The sequence below is a fragment of the Henckelia pumila genome, chromosome 3, assembly GCF_033568475.1.
Source record: "Henckelia pumila isolate YLH828 chromosome 3, ASM3356847v2, whole genome shotgun sequence".
NCBI lineage: Eukaryota > Viridiplantae > Streptophyta > Magnoliopsida > Lamiales > Gesneriaceae > Henckelia > Henckelia pumila.
In genome coordinates this window covers 67,318,069-67,345,667 of record NC_133122.1, presented here as the reverse complement: position 1 = coordinate 67,345,667, position 27,599 = coordinate 67,318,069, and the positions used below count along the sequence as shown (strand labels likewise).

At 38.3% G+C, this 27,599-nt stretch overlaps 1 protein-coding gene across 3 annotated transcripts; it reads right to left on the bottom strand.

Annotated features, from left to right (window-relative positions):
- Positions 1-215: 215 nt before the first annotated feature.
- On the bottom strand, positions 216-17,645 carry LOC140891714 (1-phosphatidylinositol-3-phosphate 5-kinase FAB1B-like). 3 transcript variants are annotated; one of them, XM_073300323.1, is made up of 11 exons: positions 16,350-17,643; positions 14,612-15,343; positions 14,025-14,178; positions 13,521-13,865; positions 4,661-5,506; positions 4,234-4,565; positions 3,639-3,801; positions 3,390-3,548; positions 1,555-3,099; positions 944-1,210; positions 216-739 (listed from the first exon to the last, which is right to left on the bottom strand). In XM_073300323.1, exons 1-11 carry the CDS (start codon positions 16,961-16,963, stop codon positions 410-412), a joined length of 5,487 nt encoding a protein of 1,828 aa, XP_073156424.1. In that variant the 5' UTR covers positions 16,964-17,643; the 3' UTR covers positions 216-409. The 3 variants fall into 3 exon arrangements, with proteins under 3 accessions (XP_073156424.1, XP_073156425.1, XP_073156426.1); XM_073300324.1 differs by having other exon boundaries at positions 220-739; positions 3,639-3,762; positions 16,350-17,642; XM_073300325.1 differs by lacking the exons at positions 216-739; positions 944-1,210 and having other exon boundaries at positions 1,687-1,818; positions 1,929-3,099; positions 16,350-17,645.
- Positions 17,646-27,599: the final 9,954 nt, after the last annotated feature.

Here is a 27,599-nt window from a genome sequence, read left to right as displayed (position 1 = left end):
GCAAGTTTCAAGTTCTTGGAGAATTTGTGTGAAACGCATATCAGATATTAATTATTATTATTATTATTATTCTTTTTTTTTTTTTTTTAAAAAAAGAGAAACTAGAACCTCCAATCACCGATCTATACATTCAATGTCTCGATGCCAAACTAGTTAGGATTAATAGTTAACAGTATTGTGTTTCTTAAATTACATGCAACAGGCTTAAAAATTAACCGCCACAAAAAGACCTAACAGTCGAAATGCAAGGAGAATTCGGATTCACATGAAACCAAGAAAAGTTTTGTAAGAAATTCTTTGCATGTAAGAAATCACTTGATATCGGAAACATTTAGGAGTCTATACATTTACAGAAAAATTTCTAGGCAAAAAAATAGCCCACTGAAACTTACAGACTGGGCTTACAATACTATGATTTTGTAGGCACCTTTTCTTCTATGTTTTCTTCAGCTAGTTCTGATTGGGAGCCAGTGCGTGGTATCGTCGAGGAAGACCACTGATCTGGCACCATTAGAAAATAAGCAGACATTGCTTTCCGGAAACGTTTCTTGTACTGCTTAGGTGAAATCACTGTGGGAGAAGCATTTTTTGGGCCTCCGAGAATGCCTGAAGCCTTCACCCAGGTTTCAAGATGTTTGTCCCATGTGTATTGTCTCATGAAATCGATGATCCCAAGTACCAACTCGTGCTTTTCATCATCCACACCAACAAGCAGCGAGTAGTCCATCACATCTATCGACTGTACCAGAGTAAAAAAAAAATGCAAGTCAGATTTACTGGGCCATAGCTCATGTAAAGAGGTGGACGCGGCATTGGTTAAATATGGACCAATACGAAAGTGATAGTTTCCCGCTAGCACTCACATGGTACTATGTCATGCATTTACTTAGGAAGGTGAAAATGGAGACTAGTTTAGAAGAATGACAACGAATTCACAACTCACAGCGAGAAAATTAGTGTCATTCCACACTGCTCTCTCCAGTAGACGTTTTGCCTTGGTTCCCAAAAAAATAGGAGAAGTTCGCATTGCCTCTAGGAGATTCTGATCAAGAAGAACTTTATTGTTTCCACTTGAATCCGAATTATACCGTGATCGAGCAGATCCCTTGAGATCGTAGAGTTGGGTGATATTGCGATTGAAAAGAAGATTCTCCATCACCAAAACATCAAGTTTTGATTCTTTTCCTCCTTTCAGATGCTTTGACGCGACCTTTGTATTTACCACCACCCAAATAAAACATTAGCTTTCTGAAATGGCAAAAACTATAATTTTGGAGTAAAAAGACAGCGTGTGATTGAGAAGTTTTTGAAAGCAAAATGGAGTTAACAAGTTTCCGACAGTTCTAAACATAACAATTTTATGAACTTGACATGGCATGCAAAATCAGTTTTTGTGTGTCTTAAAAGCTATAGCTTCTGTCGGAAGATCCAACAGATCAGTCATCAGCAATTCAATGAAGCTATTCTGGCAAACTGAATTTAAAAATGAAGTTGAGAATAGGCACAAAAAAGTAGGCAATTAGTTAAAAGATCTAAGTAGACAATAATTGGTACCTGATAGATGCCTAAAATCTTTGCCAGGCAAGTGGGACATCCAGTCTTTAAAGACTCCGATAAGTACTTGAAGTAAGATGGAGCAAACTTTAAAAAAGACTCTAGCTCCGTCTTTGTTACCTGTTTGATAATAAATCTGTCATCCAATGTTTTGGCAAAGAAGACGTTGCTTTTACCTCCCTGTGCACCCCACTTCTTACAGCGACTGAGAGAGCGAATGAAGTCTAACTCACTAACAGAGCAAGTTTTCCTCAGGGCCTCAAACTGCTTTGCAAAATAACAAGTCACATTATACTTCACCTTTCCTGGAGGGCCATCATCAGAGAAAGATATTCTGGCATGCAACGCATTTGGAACTAAAACTGGGTCCAAACCTGAGAAACTTCGCGAGCCAGAGGATAAGATGCTTTCATCCGTAGAACCAAGAGTCCTTAAGGATTCGGAAGGTGTCTCATCATAAGAATGAGGTGAAAACAAATTAAATGACTCCAAAATCGATAATGTACTTGAGAATCCTAAAGAATCTTTCCATAGTATTTCAGGTTCCTCTGACATAAGCTTTTTGTAGTCTGGTGAGACTAGGGTATATGAAATGATGCTAGTAGGCTCATCATCATAAACTGGAACAACAGTGTCCCTAGAAGCTAAGGGTAGCAGCAGCCTAGCTCCACCCCAACATACCAGCTTTCTCAACGATGAGACATATACAGGATTATAGTCGCTTATCTTACAAAGCTTCTGCGCATTAGGAGAAGAATTCTTGTTAAATGACTGATACGGAGTTGAAAACGGCATGCCCATCCAACTACTTGGATTGCCTATATCACTAGGACCTTTTGCTGGTAACACAGAATTAAAGGTATGAGTATCCTCAGCCATAGATTTACCACTAGCAAAGTTACTTTCAGCAGGTTCTGCTGAGGTTGACACAATGCCAGGAGAGGAGCTTCTGGAAAGTAGATTAGGAGATATGAACTCATTCTCCTCGAAAACCATAGCTGCTGGAGGGAGATTGCCAGTCCATGCAGCATCTAAATTATCAGATAGAGCTTCCACTGGGGGGAACTGCCCCACTGATCGAGCCCGTCGCACACTTTTTCCAGTTTCTGGGTTGTCGGGCTTCCCTGTCAAACTTGCGCCAGAACATTGATAACTGTCAGGCTTATTGATATTGCTCTCGATCAAACTCGTGTCCACTGATTTATTAATCTCATAAGCTGAGTTGACTTGGCCATGCTCTTTCCCAGCAAGTTCTATATCAGGCTTAAAATTTTCAAGAGAAGAATCACAGCTACTGAAGCCTCTCCCTAACCTGGAAAACACATCCATCCCAGTTGGTCTTTCCCCTGAACTGCCAGGCTTCTCTGACAGCTGTGGTACTGAGTTGCTCCAGCCTAGAAAATTAGATCTAGAAACATGTATCAAACGCTGGTCCCAGTCATAAGCGTGCAAAATTAACTGCCTTCTGAGTCTGTTGATCTCAAGAATGTCAATTTCCGGCAGACCAGATTTAGGCTCCTTCTCGAAAACACACTGCAGTGACTCCTAAACACCATGACTTTGGTTAGATGGAGATAACAGAGGAACAAAATTTTGTACATGTAATATGGCGATATGTTTTTCAGAAGCAAAAATTGGAATTTAGACTGTCCCATTTGTATCCAGAAAAAAAATTAGCTGAAGGCATCAGTACTAACACGTGATAACAAAGCTCAAATATAATTCACCCCAATTCAATTTATAATGGGTTGTCTTCATGCAAGTTTAACAAAGCTCAAATATAATTCACCCCAATTGAATTTAATGCATATTGAGTAACTTTCCATATAAACCACCTCAAAATCTTCCTTCTCCATCTGAATCATCAATTCCAGTTCCGCAATCTGCTGAACTGATTCAGGTGCTTTCGTGCGAACACTTTTAGCAATCTTTTCAGATATCCGAGGCAGAGCTTCGGATACCTCAGCAAAAAGAAGACGAGCCTTGCTGCTGACCTGTAGTCACGAATTATTGTACCGAGGCATGAGTGCTGTGAACTACAAATATCTGGGGGAACAATTAGCCGATTATTTACAAAATTTCACCTCATCAAGTTCTTTCTGTGTCCACTCCTGCTTTTGATGATTAAATTCAAGTTTTGAGGGTGGGAGATGAACAGAATGAACATTGATGGGAGCATACCGGAAGCATGCCACCATCCTCCCGAAACTGCATAGAGTACAACCATGTAAGAAAATTTTGCGAGACCTGCCAAAACAAACTAAGCTAGAAATTCTGAGAGCACATCACTTGGATTATTCCCAAAAGCGCAATAGAAAATCTGTATTTAGGAATGTAAAGCAACTCTTCGAAAAGAAAGCTCAAAATCTAATGCAAGTTTGCACATTGATATGAAGGAACTGGAACAGACGTGAAGCAGGACCTTGGAATTTCCTCAAAAAAGAGAGGTGTTATTTTCTAATCAAGGAGCAATTATCAACAAGCATAAAAGGAAATGAAATAGAATGCGATCATCAAACTTCAACCAACAGGATTTCAACAAAAATCTCATGAGAATGGAGCAGAAATGAGATTCAGCTGGACCTTCGACTTGCAGGATTGCACAAAATTTAACAATCAAAGTGTAAATTGGAGAACTCTAAATTGAACTATATCCAGATTAGTAAAATAAATGCATACCCATAAAATCGAAGACAATCTCTATGAAGAGAATGACCACAGCTAGCAACCCTGCTTGCAGCAGCATGATTTGAAAAACTAAGTTCCAAAAATTTTCCAAAAGATAAACCCCAGGCAGCATCTGACATAACCACTCTTTTGGTAGCAGGAGGGAAACCATTGGTCCTTGGACAACGTAGGCACCGATGCCACATCCAAATCTTTCCTTCTCGCTCCCCAGGCAAAAGGAATTCTGAAAACTTTTTTACAGAAATTGTAAGGCTGCCTTGTTGATGAGTGTAGCAATATATATGTGCTTCTGATGGCATTTCGCACGAGTGACAACGGTAGCCCTGATAAGAATTTACAAACCACGCATTCAAAGTTTGATGTGTAAAATATAGCCACATCAAGTAGCATTCAAAGATGTAGAAAAAAAATCAGATACCTGGTCAAACAAATTATCCCAAAGATATCGACCCAAAGGTTTATCAAAGCATCCATAGTATTTGATTCGAAAGAGATGAGCACGCTCGCATATACTTCCTTTCCACACACACCTTGTCGAAAGAGAAACCAGAATGCTCTGATGATCAGACGGTGAGGGAAGAAACTCTTCCTTCGACGATGCTAACTTCCCATGATTATCAATGTTATCCTGTCCCAAAGATGTCGATTCATAACTGTTCAAATGCGGAGGCATTTTATTTCCATGAGCATAAGAAAAGCCAAATCTGAGTCTAGAAACCTCTGGGCTGAAAACGAAGTTAGGAACTAGATCATCTTTTCCCTCTGTTTCACCTATTTGATTCAAAGGCTTTTCAGCTGCATAAAATTCTCTGAAACCGAGCCCACTTGTCTCCTTGTATGAATCAGCATCAGAGATATACTCCTGCGGAAGTATAGTGTCTGTATTACCCGTGGCAGATGCAAAATTAGGACTTGGAGCACAACCTCGAGGGTCTGTCTCAGACATGGGAACTATTCTAGATGATTGTCTGATATCAAGAAACAGGTTGTTCTTAGACTGAGAGCCAGGCTGCTGGAACACTTGAGGTTTTTCAGATGGATGAAGATTGTTGTTCCGTACCATAGTTATGGACCTTTCAAAGTTTGAGGGTTTATCAGGCAGCGCAACCTTAATCGGAGATGTCAAAGGGAATTCTGGCAGCGAAGCCCCTTCATCAGCAAGAAATGAGGTCTCTAGAGATAAGTGATAAGCAGCAAAAACACTATAGTGGATAACATTTTTCACTTTCTTCAACTCATCCCCACTGGCACCCTTGAGTAAAACCTGAAGCCCGATAAGAAACAAAATGGATAAGCCAAAACGGATATGTGAATAAAGCGACTGAATTTTTTATTTTTTATTTTTTGATAAGAAACAATATAATATTAATTACGGGAAAACTATTGAGTACAATAGGCGGACAAGTGATCGGCAATCAACAAAAATCTAGTCATGATCCTACTCATATCAACAATAGACAAAATCCCAATCTCTTAATAAATATGAGATTGAGACATTCTCAAACTCTACATGAGACCCAATCCAAGTAGAAATTCGAATTTTGATCTTTTCCCAGCACACATCAATCGACTCTTCAATGTTTTCGAAAAATCTTCTATTCCTCTCCAACCACACGGACCAACATATGCCATGAACGACCACCATCCAAAAAATTCTGCCCTTCTTGCCAAGGAGATGTCCAAGATCTATAGCGAATAATTCTTGCGCTGATCTTGGAACCACCCAAACCAGCCTCGTCTCTGCCAAAGCTCTAGCCCACAGCCCACTCGTAAAAGTACAATGAATCAACATGTGGTCTTGCGTCTCCTTCTCTTTCCGACACAGCACACACCAACTTGGGCACAGAGCACATGTGGGCCACCTCTTTTGCATCGTCTCTGAAGTCGGCACCTTGCCCAACACCGCGGTCCACGAAAATACTTGGACCTTTGTTGGAACCGGAACCTTCCAGATAACATTGAAAAAAGAAAAAATGGGAAAGCCACTGCTCGGAAAGAATGACTCGAAGAAGGATTTGGCTGAAAAGAGACCTGAAGGATCCCCATCCAACACTTTGATATCGTCTACCCCTTCAATCAACCTCACCCTGTCTAATCCACCTAACAAAGCGTTCAACTCATCTAATTCATCATCCCTCAGAACCCTTCGAAAATGTAAGTCCCATGAGATGGAAGAAGAAGGGTTCTCGAACGTAGCAAAATAAGAAATAGGCATATTGTGGACCGATGAAATCTGAAATAAAGACGGATACAAATCCCGAAAGGAAGAATCCCCCACCAACCTATCCTCCCAAAACCTGACCTTGGACCCCCTTTTAACCACTGTCCTCACTAACTGGTGAAAAGTCGAGTAAGATCTAGAAATAAATTTCCATGTACACCTGAAAGTAACATTCCTTGCTAAACCCGCATCCAATCCATTCTCTTGTAACCCGTATTTACTCACTATGTTCCTTTTCCACAACGGTTTGTCCTCGACATAAAACCTCCACCACCATTTCCCCAACAATGCCCTATTCCTCAAACAGATGTTCCCAATACACAACCCCCCTCTATCTTTGGGCTTGCACACCTGCTCCCAAGCGAGCAAATGACAATGTTTGTCGCCATCAGCCCCATCCCAAAGGAAATCCCTCATAACCTTCTCCATCGCCTCCGCTATGCCCTTAGGTACCCGGAAAAGAGACAAGAAGTACATCGGCACATAATAAGCTTGTACTACTCATTTCTTGTTTGAAATTTTAAGTAAAATGGAACAGCAGGAATATTCACAATAACCTCCATTAAAGAAGCAGAAGATAGTGTGTGAACAAAGTCAATAAGACATTAGCAAAATCAACCTATCCCTTTAGAGGAACCAACTCATCCTTAAAAATGAAACAGATGATTTTTCCTTAAAAAAAGAAAACTCCAATAGCAAAATCCATATAGTTTCCATCAAATAAAACAACAAGTCAGACATCCTCAAACTCCTCATCACCCCTGCACATAGAGAAATTTGAGAAGTGGGAAAAAAGAAGAAGAAGAAGAAACTTTTAACTTTCCCAAGAAAGATAAAAAGTAAAAAAAAAAAAATTTAAAAATCTCTTAATCCTTATTTGGCTCAGGCGTAGGCTGAATCTACAGAAAAATCAAAGAAAGATAATGCTGAAATTCCAGATATGATCTTAAATAATGGTAGAGCAGATTATAAGATGCAACTGGCAAATAGTCAAATAAAGGCGGAACATTTCCATCAGCAAGCTACAAATCACCCAACTTGTTTGCCACAAATTTGAGTTTTTGCAATTTACCCAGTTTAACATCTATTACTCACTAGATACTAAATTTCTCATTCGAAATCAACCAGTATTGCATCACTAAACAGCTCCCTATACAGCTTATCTAGATCAAACAGTTTTTTTTTTTTTTGATAGGAAACGAAGATATTTTTAATTTAATATATGTGGTTAGATTACAATCAGTGAACCAGAGGTCCACAGAAACATACTAAAGTCAAATCAAAACAGAAATGTCAAAAGGAGATCGTAAAAGATTGGAAATCTGAACACTTATGGATCCAAGTGGATACTCTTAACTTGATCTTGTCCCAAAGGTCTCCCAAAGATTCTTCTATATCTGATAAAAATTTTCCAGATCAGTCATTGAATTTAATCCCTTAATAATATCTTGTGCATACATTTTGAGGAACATAGGAAAATAAGTCATGCACTATTTACTGCCTTAAGGTCCCCAAATCCTCAAAAGCTAGAATTGCCAAATACAGCATTCGTAGTTTCCCTCTTCCATATACAGTGTTCTAAATGGCAGACGAGGCGGCCGCCTGCCCCACCTTTGTTTAAGGCGGTCTCTGTAGGCGGTCCGAGACCATCCGGTGGACGAGGCGGGCAAGCAGGCCGAGGGAGTAAATGATTTTAAAATCCCTGTCAACTATCAAATTCAAATAATTTTAAAAAACAATCAAAATCAATCAATTTAAAAAACCCTAGATATAATAAAAACACCTCACTCTCTTTTGTATTTACTTTTGGTTTTAAGTGTCCTCCACTATCAGCCACCACCCTGAAACCGCCTCCAGCCGCCCGCCACCGCTGCCGCCATCAGCCACCACCTTAATTATGTTGTTAGTTTGCATTTATATATTTATTTGCACTTTATTTAGATTGTATTATATTGTATGAGGCTTCTTTATGCATAAACATTATTTAATTACATGTATTACATAAAAACTTATGACTATTTGTAATTACATTGCATGATTATATATAATTGTTGAATATTGAATAATTAGATCATTATCTAGTAGTTAAATGTTATCTTATCTGCTAGTTTAAATTTCTAGGAGTGGTTAGGATTGTACTTATCAGATTCCATTCTTTAAGGGATTAGGTAGATGTAATTCTTTTAAATACTTGTACGTATTCTATTCTGATCAGTGGAAAATATGAGAATAATTTTTCTTTTCTTCATGCTGTTACTTCTCATAAACTTCATGGTATCAAAGCCCTAAACACCCATGACCAAATACGGCATGGCGACTCCACCTGCAACCCCAATCACCGACACCCTCAAATTAAACGCCGACAACAATCCTGTCCCGATCACCAACCACAAATTAAACGGACACAATTACCTTCAATGGTCGCAATCCGTTATGATGTTCATATGTGGCAGAGGGAAGGATGAACTCCTCTCCGGCGCATCAACCTGTCCAGAAAAATCGAGTTCTAAATTCCGAACTTGGAATTCAGAGAACAATATGGTCATGTCCTGGTTGATTAACTCCATGACTCCGGAGATCGGTGAAAACTTTCTTCTTTATACTACTGCACAAGAGATTTGGGAGGCCGCTCGAGATACTTTTTCATCCAAGGAAAATAGGTCTGAACTCTTTGAGATTGAAAGCATCCTACAAGATCTCCGTCAAGGCGAGTCCACTGTCACCTCATACTTCACATATCTCACTCGTCACTGGCAGCAGCTAGACCTCTTTGAGGTCCATGAATGGAAATGCCCAGATGATGAACGTCGTTATAAGGCCATCGTGGAGAAGCGACGAATCTTCAAATTCTTATCAGGCCTTAACAGTACACTTGATGAAGTTCGTGGTCGGATTTTGGGCAGCAAACCTATACCCACCCTCCGCAGTGTATTCTCTGATGTCCGACACGAAGAGAGCCGCATGAAGTTTATGTTGGGTCCCACGACCGCTCTGCCTATTGAAGGCTCCGCCCTTGCTGCACATAAATCCTCAACCATTCATTCTGATGAGTCTATGTCAACATCTGGACATTTTTCTCAATCGTCCACCTCTGGAAAATTCAAAACAGGACCTATACCCGGCCGTCCTTGGTGTGAAAAATGCAAGAGACATAGTCATACACTGGAAAATTGTTGGAAGATCCATGGGAAACCCGCAGATTGGAAGCCTGCTCGGGAAAGACGGGCAAATGCTGCATTGACAGAAAATAATTCCCCAGGACCACAACCCTTCACCAAAGAGCAACTGGATGTGCTCCAAAAACTCTTCAGTCTGTCTAAGCAGTCCAACTCTCCGCCTCCAAGTACTGGTAATGCTGTGCATCAAGGTAATTTTTCTTATGCGTTGCTCTCGCAGTATAATCAATGCACCTCCTGGATTGTTGACTCCGGTGCCTCGGACCATATGACTGGAAATTTGGAATTGTTTAAATCATTCTGTCCATGCACAGATTCATAAACAATCCGCATTGCTAATGGGTCATGCTCCAAAGTGGATGGTTATGGATCTGTTTAGTTAACTCCAGAAATTTCACTTCAATCTATTCTATATGTGCCTGATCTTAATTGTAATTTGTTATCAGTGAGTAAATTGAATGCAGGCCTCAAGTGCACGACCAAATTCGATGTTAACTCGTGTGTTTTTCAGGATTTGGCATCGGGGAAGACGATTGGCAGTGCTGATCCTTGTGCTGGACTTTATCTTCTCGAGATGGCTGTTTCCAAGAGAAGTTTGACAGCTTCCTCACCCTTGATGTCTTATTCTGTTTCGTCTATGCACTCAAATAAGGATAGTGACATTACTTTATGGCACTATCGATTAGGACATCCTAATTTCTTGTATCTTGAAAATTATTTCCCTTCTTGTTCAATAATAAAGTTCCTCGTTCCCTTCAGTGTGATATTTGCCAATTGTCTAAACACACTCGCACCACCTTTACACCGCATCGTTACAAACCATCTAAACCGTTTTCTCTCATCCACAGTGATATTTGGGGCCCCTCTAATGTGAGAAATTTGAGTGGTACACGCTGGTTCCTCTTATTTATTGATGACCATACGAGATTGTCGTGGGTTTTCCTAATGAAAGAGAAATCTGAAACCTCCCGTATCTTCAAACAATTCCATGCAATGATTCAAACACAATTTTGCACTAAAATCCAGATTTTAAGAACAGATAGAGCCCGGGATTATTTTAATTCAGTCTTGGGTGACTACTTGGAATCCCATGGCATTGTCCACCAAAGCTCTTGCGTTGACACCCCGCAACAAAATGGGGTTTCAGAACGAAAAAACCGCCACCTTCTTGAAGTCGCACGATCATTGCTATTCACAACTAATGTTCCAAAACATTTTTGGGGGGACGCCATTCTCACTGCCACTTACCTTATTAATAGGATGCCTTCTCGAGTCTTCCAATTCAAAACTCCAGTCCAATCTCTCCTCGAATTTTATCCCAACACACATATTCTCCATAATCTTCCCCTCAAAGTATTTGGTTGCTCATCATTTGTTCACATTCATGCACACAACAGGGGCAAACTTGAACCACGGGCAGTCAAGTGCCTCTTTCTTGGATATTCTCTAAATCAAAAAGGGTACAAGTGTTATTCTCCCATCACCAAAAAATTCTATACTTCCATGGATGTTACTTTTTTCGAAACTGAGCCCTTCTTTCCCACTTCTTCGCTTCAGGGGGAGAGTAGCAGTGTTGAATCTCAAAGTTGGGAACCCATACCACTAATTCTTCCACCCACAAACCATCTTGATCCTTCACCAAAAATTCCTCCATCAGCACGAGCCAAATCCAGCAGTAATTCGTGATCATCTGGAACCCAATCAGCCACTTCAGGTCTATTCTCGAAGGAAACAACCTCATCAAGGGAACATGCAAGATCTTGTGCAAGCTCAACCTGTCCAAGACTCTTCTCCGGAGCCAGACCTAAAGAAAAACATCCAAGGTAACGCTCATGGTATTGATGATCTTGACAATAGGCCCATTGCATTGAGAAAAGGAGTTAGATCATGCACAATGCACCCCATATGCAATTTTGTCACATTTGACCGATTTTCTACTGCATATCGTGCTTTTATCTCAAAATTGGACCAGGTACAGGTCCCGTCAACTATAAAAGAAGCTTTAAATGATCCGAGTTGGAAAGAGGCTGTGTTTGATGAAATCAAAGCTCTTGGAAAGAACAACACATGGCAGATTACAAATCTTCCACCGGGAAAGAAAACAGTTGGGTGCAAATGGATCTTCATTGTCAAACATAAATCTGATGGAAGCATAGATCGGTTTAAGGCACGATTAGTAGCCAAAGGATACACACAATCTTATGGTATTGACTATCAGGAGACATTTGCTCCAGTGGCCAGGCTCAACACAGTCCGAGTACTTTTGTCAATTGCTGCTAACTTAGACTGGCCTTTGTTTCAACTTGACGTGAAAAATGCATTCCTTAACGGAGATTTAGAGGAAGAAGTATATATGGACATTCCTTCAGGTTTTGAGTCCGGAAAAACCAAAAATAAAGTGTGCAGATTAAAGAAGTCGCTTTATGATCTCAAACAGTCACCTCGAGCTTGGTTCTATCGATTCACAAATGTTTTGAAACAAGACGGCTACAGACAATGCCAATCTGATCACACCTTATTTGTCAAACATTTCGAGGGAGGTAAAATTACAGCTCTCATCGTATATGTTGATGACATTGTTCTTACAGGTAATCACGAAGAAAAAATGGTTCATGTGAAGACTATGTTGTCAAAAGAATTTGAGATGAAAGATCTCGGACACCTGAAGTATTTTTTGGGAATGGAAGTGGCAAGGTCTTCGCTTGGTATCTCAATATCACAACGAAAGTATGTGATAGATCTCTTGAAGGAAACTGGTATGTCGGGATGCAGGCCAGTGGATACACCAATGGACCCGAACATCAAGATATGATTGAAAAAGGATTGAAGGAATATATCAGAGATTAGTTGGCAAACTAATTTATCTGTCGCACACACGACCAGATATTGGCTTTGTTGTGAGTTTTATTAGCCAATTCATGAACAATCCAACCGAAGAACACATGGATGCAGCATATCGAGTGTTAAGTTATCTGAAACGTACTCCAGGAAAGGGACTATTTTTCAGAAAAGCCTCCAACAGAGGTATCACCGTGTACAGTGATGCTGATTGGGCCAGATCACCTATTGACAGACGCTCTACCTCCGGGTATTGCACATTTGTTTGGGGAAATCTAGTAACTTGGCGTAGCAAAAAGCAGACTGTGGTTGCACGTAGTAGTGCTGAAGCTGAATTTCGAGCATTGGCCCATGGAATTTGTGAGGAATGTGGCTCAAGAAATTACTTGGTGAGTTAAAGATAGAAGGGAATCAATCAGTGGAGTTGATGTGTGACAACCAGGCAGCTATTAGCATTGCAAGAAATCCAGTACATCATGATCGAACCAAACATGTTGAGGTGGATCGACATTTTATAAGCGAGAAGATCAAAAATGGAAGTTTCCATCTAAACTACATTCCTACCAAATTGCAAGTGGCAGACATTCTAACAAAAGCACTTTTTCGGCCTAATTATGAAGATTTGAGTTCCAAGCTGGGCATGATCAACTTATATGATCCAGCTTGAGGGGGAGTGTTGAATATTGAATAATTAGATCATTATCTAGTAGTTAAATGTTATCTTATCTGCTAGTTTAAATTTCTAGGAGTGGTTAGGATTGTACTTATCAGATTCCATTCTTTAAGGGATTAGGTAGATGTAATTCTTTTAAATACTTGTACGTATTCTATTCTGATCAGTGGAAAATATGAGAAAATTTTTTCTTTTCTTCATGCTGTTACTTCTCATAAACTTCAATAATTACTTATAAAAAATTGCTAAAAAAATTCACCCGCCTAGGCACTGCCCCACCTCCCCCCATTTACAACATTGGACATAGATAAACTAAAACACACTCAACATGACAATATATGTGTATCAGTCAAAGAAATTACAGACTTACAGTACATCCCAATGGCCTAGGGCAGCCTTCAAAAAACATCAGCGTTTTTGTTAACTTTTTCCCGCCCTGACCAGCACTGCCAAGATCTTCCATAAACTTTTCCACGTGGAAAAAGTCACAATACCCTAATTTTGGAGCTGAAAGATGATCTATTGAAGAAACTATTTGTGCACCAGTGCAGCGAGCTATACGCTCTAAAAGGGGCCTCTTGATATTAAGAACAAGAGATATCTCTTTTGCAAGAAGATAATCTTGTGCATATCTGGAAACTGATTTTTCTACCAAAAGAACATTGGGGTGGTGCACATCAATTTTTGTTACAGCCATTTTCAAATGGTCCATTTCCTGAAACAAGAAAAACGCCGCCAAGGATTTCATAAGATGAAAGTAAATAGAAATATTCTCATCAAGAAAACAATTACAATTAAAGCCATTTAAAAACCTATAGATGATGGTAAAGAATATAAAAACCTAGAAAAAGTCAATCAGAGTTAGAGTCACAACCTGCTGTAATAAAGTATCAAAACTTGACAAATGGTTAGAAACCCGTTGGTACTCCAAAGCACCACCAAGCAGTAGTAAACGTGCTTTGGAAATTTTTGAAGTCATTCGTCTATGAGCCACATTTTTCTTACAAACGACCCCTCTGGCAACCATACTAATAAAAAAAAGATAAGGATCTTATCAGAGATATGAACTACAACTAGATGGCACTAATATTTAACACATAATGATATGCATATATTTCAATTGGTCAGAAACTTGATATTTCTATCTAATATTCCCATATTAGATTTATCCATTAGGAAAAAACAGCGTCATGTTTTTGGAATTTAACAGATGATCAATAAGAAGCTAAATGCCTACTAACATACATTAAGTAACACCCAACAACTTCGGATACCTGTTCTCCTGCGCACAAAAATACAAAAAACTAACCTGCACAATATGGTGAGCCAGTATTTCTGTACCAAGTACCGACCATAACCACATGTATACCATCATATTACAAGGCATTAATCATTAATCATCATTAAAAAAAATTCAAGATTGATGCAGTAACTAAGCGAAGCGAAGTCAATTAAGTTCACCTTTCATTTCGATGCCCACAAGCAATGCACTTAACCTTAACATATCCTCCAGGATCCATTCCTCCACCCATACTTGTGTCTGGCTTTAGAAAAGTGGCAGCTTCCCATGATAACTTAGTTATAATGTCCAACCAGCTTTCTTCCACATTATGGTTGCCAACAGGCAGGTTTTCAGCCTGCAGAAGTTGAGTTATCAAAGCTCTGAAATGCCCATCAACTACTCTTTTCATACTCTCACGATGCTCCTCATTTGACCTATCCCTACTTCGGCATTCTCCACCACCAAAGCTGCCAGAGCGTAAGTAACCCCATTCTCCCCCAGCATCCTCATTAGCATCATCATCATCAGATAAAAGTGCTTCTCTCTCATCCTCATCATTTTCAGGCTCTGGAGGTAACCATAGCAGACCATTATTTTCATAATCCACAGGTTCATTGTCGACAGCATTCAAAACATGAACAGGTGGTGTGAGATTCTGTGCATCATTCTGCTCTGCTTCTTCCCCAAGCTTTGTCGCTTTGTCCACTCTCTGGGACTCAAAAATTTCAGGAGATATAGTCAAATTACAAGTTGAATCCCCATTTACATCATTAGGGTGCACTTCATGTGGATGATATATATTTTCATTGCCCCCGCAGTTGATTGTACCATAACACATATCAGAAGGGCTCAAGCAAATAGCTCCAGAATGTGATACATGTGAAGGGTAGCTATCATCCTCATCATCGCTTCTGGAATTCCAATCACATAATGAGAGAAAATAAAATTATGAGGGAATTACTAGGAAGAAAGAGTTAGAACCTAAGCATAATACCTCAAACCCACACAAAGCTCAATAACACAACGTGTTAAAGATTGATACTAAAGCTATTTTATATTGGAGGGGCAAAAAGGAACCAATCTACATCATCTACAGACAAAACATCAATCAAGAACTAAAAAAATTGACTATTAAATGAGATAACAAACTTAAAGTTTGGTGCACTTGAAATCCATCTACAAAATGATGTCAGGTATCTGACGGGCATCGCCCTCCGTATAAATGTGGTCAGAGTCGAACAGTACCACGGATAAATAAAATATCATTTAAGAAACTTGTGAACGACCTTAAAAACTTCTCATTATGGAAATACTGAGAGTTGTTTTTCCCATTGCTGGAAGCATCTGATGGAGTAGTATACGCACAAAGAGTTTCAAAATCAGTTGAAGGATTTATTAACTCTAGAAGCGATCTATCAAGAAATAAAATCGAAAAGACTCTAAAGCAATCCGAAAATTTCAATGGACAAACAAATGTCAATTCCAAGAGTTCTTTAGAGAATGAATAAATCGTCATATTTCCAGGAACTTCCACGTGCAACACAGGGAAGTTTCCTTGTCACAAGTGTAGGTGCTGTCCTGATCAGTCTCTACGACGAGTCCTCAACTATCTAGAGAAAAAGTGTTGCAGCCAGAGGCAAAAGACATGAAGCCATCAGACAAAACTAGTATCTTCAGTTGAATCTAAAAGGATACTCCTTGTATACTTGTATGTAATCAGACCGAAAAAACAAAGAGGACATAATAAGTGCTTGCTAGATAAACACAAACTTCATCAAGGAGAATTCCGAACAGGGAAAAGCTATCAGAAAATGAACAGTTCTGTAAGTAACAGGACCAATACAAACCACCATTGTTTCAACAAACCAAAAAATAATAATTTGACTACTAAGAAATTGGGTGGTTGAATGAGAAGACCTGCAGTAACTTCCAAACTGTTCAGTGTAAGAATCCTCAGCATCAACATAGTCAAGCCTTCTGGGGCTTGTTGCCAAATTTTGCCTTCCTGACATAGAATCCATCTGCTCAGACTGACGTGGGCTTGGACCAATATCACATGAAACATGTTGGAAGGGTCCCACTGAATATCCAACTGAACCAGCAGAGCAGCCACTGTTACAGGTACGACAACTAGATTGAGTGCTAATCAAACTTGAGGATGAGGGAGATAGACTGAGTCCAGGACTTGATGCAGCCATCAAATCACCATTAGTTGATCCCTCTTTCCATTGCTTGAAGCAATGATTACAAACCCTAATCCGATCCCCATCTTCCTGACCACTCTTGAGCACACTGGAAGACGCGGGAACAGAGTTTGCAGAGCACTTGGCACAGAAAACCCGCCCACACAGTCGACAATGATGCCTGCGATTAAAAATATTGAATTGGGAATCACACTCGTAGCATACACGGCAGCTCTGATCTGGCATCCAGAAATCTCTGGACATGTTTGCAGGTTCTGGCCTCCGTGGAATCCATGATTTCACAATGTCAACTATCTCAGAAACTTTCTTACTATCAGGAGTATCCATTAAAGTATGTGACAATCAAAGCTCATGATCATGAATTAATCACCGGACCACGCCTGCTAGTTACCAAACTTCCTAAAAACTCCACACAATAAGGAAACAGAAAAAGAAGTTGACCAATCAACTGGGCACCGCTCGAACCGAAAATTGCAATTCAAAAACCATATATTACAGTATCATATGCAACAACAGATAATCTCAAAACCAACTGGCGGCTATAAACTGAAGTAGAACCCAAAATACAGAAGTCAAGAAAGTCCACCACCAGTCGTCCAATTCATAAAAGATGAGCATTTACAAGAATATTCCTTCAAAAAAATAAAAGCACCTCATCACAAATCCCAGCAGGACTTGATCACTCAGTCCATCCACAAGCTCACTTCGATTAACTTGCCCCAAAACCACAACAACAGAAGAAGACACAAAAAAAACGTGAAATCAGCGGTTCACAGAGCGTCACAAAACTGGAAAAAAAAATTCGAGTTTGGAGCGGTGGCTAAAATTATGTGGAGGAAAATGGAGAACGAGAGTGGTAAAGTGCGAAGAGTCATGAAAAAGGCATGAGTAAGCGGACGATAAAAAGGTGGAAGGAATATATTTATATATTTTCTGTCTTCATGTGAGGGGGGGCATGGCTGGCAGTTGTAACTGGCATTTTTTCTTAGGTTGCGAGCCACGCGCCGCCGCCGTTTTGACTTCTGGAGCCATCCAAGGCCGACCGGAGTGGTAAATGGACGGTTGTAATTACGTACGAAGTAGTATTACTTTGTGCATGATATGATATGATATTGAATTATATGAAAGTTGAAAGAATTTTAAGAAATTACAATAATTTTTTTAACTTTAAATAATTATGGTATTTTACAATAAATTATTTTATTTTATTTTTAGATAGTTGTTGATGACCATTTTTTTTAATAGATCATGCTATCAAGGTAATCAATTTACACAATCTCATGTATTATAATAATAATAATAATAATTATTATTAACCATTGTGAACACATTTTGTGTGTGTAATATGATTATGTGAATATTATGTATTGTATATATTTTGTTGTTAAATTTCTTGATTTAATTATAATTTTGTACAAATTGAATTAAATATGATATGAGTGAGATTAATTTTTTTTTAGTATTACAACATATGAAAATTCAAACTCACTTTATTACGTTAAATAAACGTACATGTAGTGATTCAAGTTCTATTTTGAGTACTTAAATGTTTTTTTTCGTTATTTGAGTACTTTAATGGTTAAACTTGATTAGGTGGTCATCAATTAAGCAAATAAGAGTAATTTATGCATAATTGAATTCAGAAGTACCGAGGTGAGTTCGGTAGCACCGAGGAATTCGGACCATCCTAACCTAGATCGGTCGGTCCAAATTCGGGGTGCTAGCCGGACAGTTCGCGTATCAAAAGTGCATCAGCACTTGGCAGTTCGAACTTTCCCAAGCCAAGTGTCAAAACGAGCATGACACGTAGACGACATGCACGCTCGGACCATCCGAACCCGAGCATATAACTAGTCATGCAAATTATATTTCTTAGTATAAAACTTAGAGGTTTTCTCTCGTTCTAGTTTATATTTTGGTGCTTTCTAAGCATCATAGTTAGGACAATTCAGTTCTAAAATGCTTCCAGGAGTGGTAGCAATATCAGGGTCAGTTGCAAGAGAATCTCTACTATAGGGTTGGCGACAGACGAAAGTATGATATGTGAGCTACAATCATAGCTGGAGTTAGTGTTGGGATCGAAATATGTGTAGATGGGGATAAATACACACTTTTAAAAATTTTTTTTTAAAATTATTTGATCGATCGAGTAGGTGTTAACCAACTAGACCAAAGTTATCAAATTTTGAAAGCACTCAATCAACTTAAAAATGCAGAAATAGTTTGATAGCTTTCGATGAGGCTCTATACTCATTTCAATAATATATCAACAAGATAAAGTAGAAATAAAGGTAAGCAAGGGACACAAGAGATATGAAAATTCAAATGCTGAATCCTTCAACGCATCCCCTTCTTCCACTCAAGGAAGGAATTCATTAGAAGATTTTGGCTTTACAAACAATGTAACAACCTACTCCAATATTAGGACTTATTCTATGCCTAATTCAAAACTCCTAGTACACCAAAAGATAATATAGCAAATCTTATCACAATACAACAAACACAATGTCACTGTTTGAATCCTTAGAGCCAAACTAACAAAATTCTTCTTTGAAATCCTTATATATGAAGCATACGAGAAGCACTAATGAACCTTTGATTGATCTTGAAGATCTGATGTATTTCAAGTAAGTGAGGGTTAATTTTGAGCAGCTCGAGATGAAACTTTCTAGTGTGATCAATTTTTATGAGAATATAAGCTTGTAAGCGAGAGACAATGATTTAGAGATTGCGTAAGTTCAGTTCTTCGTGGTTGTCTCTCTGATACATCATGTATTTATAGTTACTTTTGCATGAGACAAATCAACGTTAATCTATGAGCTCATTAATGCAAAAACATTATTTTTTTCTTCCTTTCTTGATATAGAGTACACTTCAATAAATGCGAAATTTGGATCTTTCTAGATATGAGAGGCAACGATCGCAGACAACTCCTGTGAAAATGAGCAGTAGACAATTCGAAAAAACATTCTGATTTTTTGTTGCTTTGCATGTCTTGAAAACCAGTTTTTCTGATGGAGTGAGTTGAACACCTTGCAAGTTGTGAAGCTCGAATCAGAAGAGTTCTTGTGACCGTTACAAATAATCTTCAATAGAGTAGCCGGTTGAATGAGCTATTTGTTGTTGAGGCAAGCGAGTAGATCATGTGACCAGCCGATATAGGTAACAAGAGAGTGTTATACTTCCTGGAGTCTAGGTGTGAGGACCTTGATTCTAATAATTTAATCATACAATAATCAAAAAACCAACCAAAAGGTTGAAGCAATAAACTCAAGAAATTATTTTTTTTTTAAAAAAGGGGCCTCGCTCGAGCGGTAAAATCTTCCGCTCGAGCGAGCAAAGCTCTGCCCGAGAAAGACCAAGGTATCTCGCTCGAGCGGCATCATCATGCGCTCGAGCGAGACCTTCTCTGCCTCAAGAAGAAGAATAAAATTCACTCACTCGAGCGGCACAATCATGCGCTCGAGCGAGACAGGTTCTGGGCCAAAATCCCAGATTTGCTCTCATTTCCAAATCTCAACTCAACAATCCAATTCTCAAAATACAACATGCATACAACATCGATCTAGCATCATACAATACAAAAGACGTCTAAAGTTATCCGAATATTCAAAAGCGTAGAACATGCATCAGATTCTAGGTTCTACAACTCAATATACAATACATCAAAAGAGTTCGAATATAAATATTGACTTCTAAACTAAGTCCTCACTTCTATCATCACAATCCCAATCTAGTCATGCTGTCTCTTACTCGAACCTGCCTCAACTATTGTCAAGTACACATACAAACAAAACAACAGCCGGATAACTCCGGTGAGAATAGAATTTCCAGTAAAATAGACAGAACAATCAATCATCAAATAATATATCAAATCTGATATATCGACAGCTAGACATGCAATTTCATGTAGTAAATCAACAACATGAATCTAACATCAACTTGGCTCAAAATGCAATAGAATGCAATGCATGTCATCAGGGTTTAAGATTATTCTAATCAGATAATCAAAAGAATTCTTTTCATCGTTTGGGATCCCGAGGTCGAGATATGTTCACCGCGATCTCACTGACTTTCCCGATCGAGGTAAATGCGGCATATCTTGCTCCTCTAGACTTCAGAGCACTATAATGAGTATTTCCGACGATTGGAGTGAATCCACAACCAATGTCCACTCGATTATAGTCCCCAAATCGTCTAAATCAAAAGGTATTTAAATATTATGGCTCAATATGAATGCATATGAATATCAAGAAGTATTCAAATAATCAAATCAATGCATTTAATTCATCAAAGCAATAATCATGCATGTATGTGATTTCAGGGACTCGAGAGTCGATCAAAACTCGAGTACTCATCCGTTTTCGGTTTAGTGTCGTCATTTACCTCTTCTTCAATCCGATGTAGCTTCCAATCTGAACAAGCAACAATAATAAGAATGAGATTTCTAATCAGAATCCATTCAATCGTATTCGACGATTAATATCAATTCGGTACCAAACCTCAATCAATTCTTCGGCGATTCAAACTCTGTCAATTCTGAACTCAACAATCTTCAGTCAAATCTGTACGGAGTTATAAAAGAGCTCAATATCAACCAATCCAATTCAACTCAATTCAACAACTTAATTCAAACTCCTAAAATCCCGAAAATCTCAAATCGGCGGCATAACGACTATAAATTTAACTATATGAAATCACAGACATCAAAGTATCAATCTAAAAAACTCAATACAACAATAATTCATCCAATTCCAACAAATCCCAAAAATCATATTTTCGAATTTATGTCTAAAAATTCATAACAAATCCGAACGACGTTCTTTTTCCGATCCGACTTCGGATATACAATCTATGCTAGCTCAAGCACATTATATCCGAATTTCATCAAATTATATCGCCATCCAAAATTTTACATAAACCGATCGAAGAAAAACTTACGGTATAATGGAGCTCTCTAAGCCGTGATCTCAAAGATACCTTCAGATTGAATTTCTATCGGACGGATCGAGCAAAAATTGAAATCACAAAGCTCGAAGGGGCATTAATGGAGTTGGGCGAGAGGAGGAAGAAGAGAAGGGAAGAAGATGATGACTCATGTTCCAAAAATCCCTTTTATATTAAGTCAAAATCTCTAATTTGCACTTTGGCCCCTGAATTCTTCAAAAATTGCAAAATTCAGTCTCTTATCGAATAACAATTCAATCCTCGAATTTCATAATCTCTGATTATCAATCTAATCTCCTAAAATCTCGATTAGGCTACTTTTGAGGCGTTACACCAGGTTAACACTTCTAACTGCTTGGGAGAGGGTGAGTGCTTTGAGGTCTTCAAATAGAGCGGTCGAGTGCCTATCTTAAAAAGCATGATAGCTGGATATACTACAATAAATTATTGTTTGTTATCACCAAAACTAAAGAATCTAACAATTTATCCCTTTTTGGGATGACAAAACCTAAGCTCCAAAGAAATAAAATCGCAGAGATATAATGAAATGTAAAGAATGAATTTCATTGAGATAATGAAGTTCAATGTTACAAAAAAGAACAAAAGCAAGAAGAAATAAACCTATTACACCTATGAATAAAAAGAAAACCTATCTTCTAAATCAGCTACTGCCTAAGCCACCTCATCTATTTCTTTTATCGTTCTTTTATTTCCTTCCCTTGGCTTCTTCCATCCTTTTATCATGATTTTTCTTTGCTTCTTTTGTCGTCTTGCGATCTTCTTCCTATTTTTCAGCAGAACCCTTGGATATGTGATAAGTGCATTTTGTATGCATTATTTCATGTTATTTTTATGTCTATTTTGTGTGCATTCATATTATTTTTATGTGTTTTTATGTGTTTTAGTGCATGTGTGTATTTCACTCCTTGGGTTAATTTTGTAGGAAAATATATTGTTGAAGAGTGAATTGCGGACCAGCTTTGTTCAAAAAATCAAATTTAATTTTAGAGAGCTCCAAATCCGATCTCCACCGGTCAGATTAAATTCACGATGTTTTGAAGCTGCTGTCCAAATTTCAGCTCAATCCGACGGCTAGATCTTGAGATATGAATTTTTGAAAATCGTAGCTCGGTGCAGAAAACTTGTACTGCGCGCGCGCGAGAATCAAGCTCGCGCGCGCGCGAGTTTCGTGATCAGATCTCTGTTTTTAACTTCTGCGTGCGCGCGAGGCCTATGCCACACGCGCGCGCGTGTTCGGGGGTCATATGTGTTCCGAAAAATCCTTATTTTGAGAGGAAATTAACTGGTAGGCGTCCCGGACCATATACATAGAGGATATAACATATTTTTGAGGTTTCGGAAGCTCCAGAGCGCAGACAACGCAAGAGGAGGCGACTACAAGGCTTTGGAGAGAAGATTTTCTTCTTTCTTTTCTTCTTTTTATTTTTATTTTTGAATTATTATTTTTAATTATTGAGTAGTTTATTTTCAACCAAGACGGCGTGATTGGGCCGAACAAATTTATGTAGAAAACTTGGATGTTTGTTTGGGATTTTTTAGAGTTGATTTTATTTTATTGATTGTCAGATTTATAGTTGTCTTGTGAATAGTCTGATCAACTGTTTGCTTGCATGTTAATCAATTCCAAATCGACAGAGGAGGTTTTGATTTTGATCACTCTGATAATTAACATATTGTAAAACCGACTAGAAATAGAATTCGGTTTCAGTGTGCGGTTTAGGTGTAAACTGAATTTTCACAAATATTTAATGCATTCAAATTTGATTAGAATTACGAAAGATTAGTTCATCAATATTTGAATAGGTTTGATTGTTCTAGAAATAGACCTTTGAACAAATTAGGAGAATTCCCGTGAATTAAGATTAAATCTGAGTCCTGAATCGACTACATGTTACGTGATTTGTTCGGTACCTACGTGTGTCTTGGTTGTCTTTATTTTAATTATTTTTATCTTTAGTTATTTTTATTCTTATTTCTTAATCAGTTTTTATTTTATATTCTTATTTTATTTAATTCAAAATCCTTCTTTTATTTTGTTTAGATTAAGTAAAATAATTAATTCTTGAGAATTGACTGCAGTTCCTGTGGGATCGATACTTGGACTCTCTGTCCACTTTACTATTACTTGACCTGGTACGCTTGCCAGTAGATTTATATCACACCGATTTAGCCGGTCAAGTTTTTGGCGCCGTTGCCGGGGACTGTTTAGTTGATATTAGGATAGATTATTTGTTTGAGGCTAGACATTTTTTTTTATTTCTATCTTTTCGTTCTTTTCGTTTTTTTTATTTTATTTTAATTTTGATTTTTTTTTCTTTTCTTTTGCTTGTGAGGTACTTGGAGATGGATCATCATCAGGTGTTCACAAGATTTGGCCAGCAATACTTGGAACCATTCTATGCTGTTTGGGGGAGATTCAATGATTTGGCGAACAGATTTCGATGCCATAAATTTTCGAGCTACACCCTCACTCAATTTTTTTATGTTGGTTTGGATGAGATTACAAGAAGTTGGGTGGATTATGGAGCGTTGGCCACTGGCAGTCAATTGTTTAGAAGAGATGAAGACAGTGCGATGCACTTGTTAAATGATATGGCAGATTTTGACTACCATTGGCATTGTGATCCTTCACTGCAGGGTTGGAGTCACCAATATCCTCCAGATATCAACTTTAAAAATTTTGCGAACCAGCCACCGGAGCATCAAGAAGAGTGCATAGGGCGTTCCGAAGATTATGTGGCTCAGTTGGAAAATCTTGTGCGACAGCAGACAGAGTCAAATCAATTTTTAGAAAGTCGCATAAGTCTTTTGGATGAACAAATTGCGCTTCTTAGAGAACCAATTTTGGAGATCTACCAAGAGAGTGAAATAACTGAGCCAGAGCATGAAGAAATCATTTTTGAGGAATCTTCTTGTGAGGATGAGCCAAACGTGATAGTGGAGGAGGAAGAACCATTCAAGGATACATATTTTACTTCGTCAATGGTCGTTCCATGTACACTGTTAGAAGATTTTTTTTTGCCATTGACGCCACCTCCACAGTATTACATTCTCTTTGAGCTTCAGCCTAGAATCAGAGTCTCTTTCCAAAGGAAAATTTTCATGCCGAGTACTGTTGGACCGACAAGCTTAAACTGCAAATATCACGCCAAGCTTGAGGGCGAAGAAATTCAAAACCCATACGTAGAATCGTATGATTCTTACTATGGGCGGCAGCCGCTCTTTGATGGTGGCTTCTGCATAGTCGGGCTATAGACTATAATTTTAGCGCTGACTGGGAGGCAACCCAGTGTTTTTGCTTTTGTTTTTATTTTGTTTTTTTTATATTTTGTTTTTATTTGATTTTGTTTTCTTTCCCATGCCAGTTGGTCATGCCTGCCGATATATCTAGACTGATGCTACTGTCCCAGCTGATGCCGTCAAGAAGGAAGAGAATGAAACAAAAACCAGGGGAGTGTTATTTTTGTTTTTCATTACATTGTGTGTTTGTTTGCATTCTGTTCATTGTTCTGAAGCATTGAGGGCAATGCTTTGGATAAGTATGGGGGGGTAGACTAATTTATAGCATTTGTGTGTTTGTTTTGCATTTGTCGTGTTTCGTTTTTGTTTGCATATAGTGTGTTTTTGTTGTTGTTTGTGTTGTCCTGCATGGGTAGGATGAGTCATGATAGCCAATGATGATGAAGTTTATTTGAAAAAAATGGATTTTTTGAAAAATTTTGCTCTTGACTGGACATGAGAAACTGTAGGTTGAACCGTGAATATTTTTAAGCACTAATGTTAGACCAGTGGACTGTAACAAAAGATTTGATGAAGTTTTTGTCTGTTTGACCATTGCACGACAATAGGTGGTTTGTGGATCTTGATTGTGTTCTATGAATTTTGATGAGGCTCTAGTTTACACTTATGATCTTGGGCGCACCTAGAAAAAATTTATATGCAATTCCATCCGGGCCTTGAAAGGTTTAAAAAAAAAAATAAAAAAAAAATTTAAGGCTAAGTATGCGGATTCAATGGGATTGATGCTCCATCCGGGCTATAGACGAGGGGATTAGAAAGAAAAAATAGAATGATTTTTCGTATCCTAGCCAGTTATAGCTAAGTCAGCGGGTAATTATTGGGGCTAATGCAATACCGGGTGAAAAATCCGGAGGTGTGTAATTCATTATCTCAAGGGAGGTGGGTATGTCTAGAGATCGTTGGAATGAATGGACACTTGAAAAGTGAAACTTGCACTTATTTGTCATAGGTCGCTAAGCAGATTTGAGACGAATTCGGTCTAAGTTGTATGAAACTGAAATGACATTTCACACACATACGTTTACGTAAAACCGAAGGTGTATTATGAAAATTTGAGAGCATGTCTGTGTTTTATGTTTTGTGATTAAACTTCTCGGAGGCTGTGCACTCTCATGAATCATCCTTACTTATGTTTTTGTTTGCATTTTGTTTTTTCATGTCTTGCTCGAGGGCGAGCAAGGTTTAAGTATGGGGGTGTTGATAAGTGCATTTTGTATGCATTATTTCATGTTATTTTTATGTCTATTTTGTGTGCATTCATATTATTTTTATGTGTTTTTATGTGTTTTAGTGCATGTGTGTGTATTTCACTCCTTGGGTTAATTTTGTAGGAAAATATATTGTTGAAGAGTGAATTGCGGACCAGCTTTGTTCAAAAAATCAAATTTAATTTTAGAGAGCTCCAAATCCGATCTCCACCGGTCAGATTAAATTCACGATGTTTTGAAGCTGCTGTCCAAATTTCAGCTCAATCCGACGGCTAGATCTTGAGATATGAATTTTTGAAAATCGTAGCTCGGTGCAGAAAACTTGTACTGCGCGCGCGCGAGAATCAAGCTCGCGCGCGCGCGAGTTTCGTGATCAGATCTCTGTTTTTAACTTCTGCGCGCGCGCGAGGCCTATGCCACGCGCGCGCGTGTGTTCGGGGGTCATGTGTTCCGAAAAATCCTTATTTTGAGAGGAAATTAACTGGTAGGCGTCCCGGACCATATATATAGAGGATATAACATATTTTTGAGGTTTCGGAAGCTCCAGAGCGCAGACAACGCAAGAGGAGGCGGCTACAAGGCTTGGGAGAGAAGATTTCTTCTTTCTTTTCTTCTTTTTATTTTTATTTTTGAATTATTATTTTTAATTATTGAGTAGTTTATTTTCAACCAAGACGGCGTGATTGGGCCGAACAAATTTATGTAGAAAACTTGGATGTTTGTTTGGGATTTTTTAGAGTTGATTTTATTTTATTGATTGTCAGATTTATAGTTGTCTTGTGAATAGTCTGATCAACTGTTTGCTTGCATGTTAATCAATTCCAAATCGACAGAGGAGGTTTTGATTTTGATCACTCTGATAATTAACATATTGTAAAACCGACTAGAAATAGAATTCGGTTTCAGTGTGCGGTTTAGGTGTAAACTGAATTTTCACAAATATTTAATGCATTCAAATTTGATTAGAATTACGAAAGATTAGTTCATCAATATTTGAATAGGTTTGATTGTTCTAGAAATAGACCTTTGAACAAATTAGGAGAATTCCCGTGAATTAAGATTAAATCTGAGTCCTGAATCGACTACATGTTACGTGATTTGTTCGGTACCTACGTGTGTCTTGGTTGTCTTTATTTTAATTATTTTTATCTTTAGTTATTTTTATTCTTATTTCTTAATCAGTTTTTATTTTATATTCTTATTTTATTTAATTCAAAATCCTTCTTTTATTTTGTCTAGATTAAGTAAAATAATTAATTCTTGAGAATTGACTGCAGTTCCTGTGGGATCGATACTTGGACTCTCTGTTCACTTTACTATTACTTGACCTGGTACGCTTGCCAGTAGATTTATATCACACCGATTTAGCCGGTCAATATGTGATCTATAAGTTCATTCAATTGAGTTCCAATGGTTTCTTGAAGGGAGTCCATCCGGGCATTGAACCTAAATTCAATCTAAGTCAACTGACCAGAGACAGTTGTTAG

Bases quoted from the DNA above. Each gene is read 5' to 3' on its own strand.
- LOC140891714 (XM_073300323.1), bottom strand. From the start codon at position 16,963: ATGGATACTCCTGATAGTAAGAAAGTTTCTGAGATAGTTGACATTGTG. The intron at 1,211-1,554 runs GTACCAATTATT...GTAAATACAAAG, and splicing joins AGATTTTAGGCATCTATCAG to GTCGCGTCAAAGCATCTGAA. The intron at 740-943 runs GTGAGTTGTGAA...ACTCTGGTACAG, and splicing joins ATGACACTAATTTTCTCGCT to TCGATAGATGTGATGGACTA.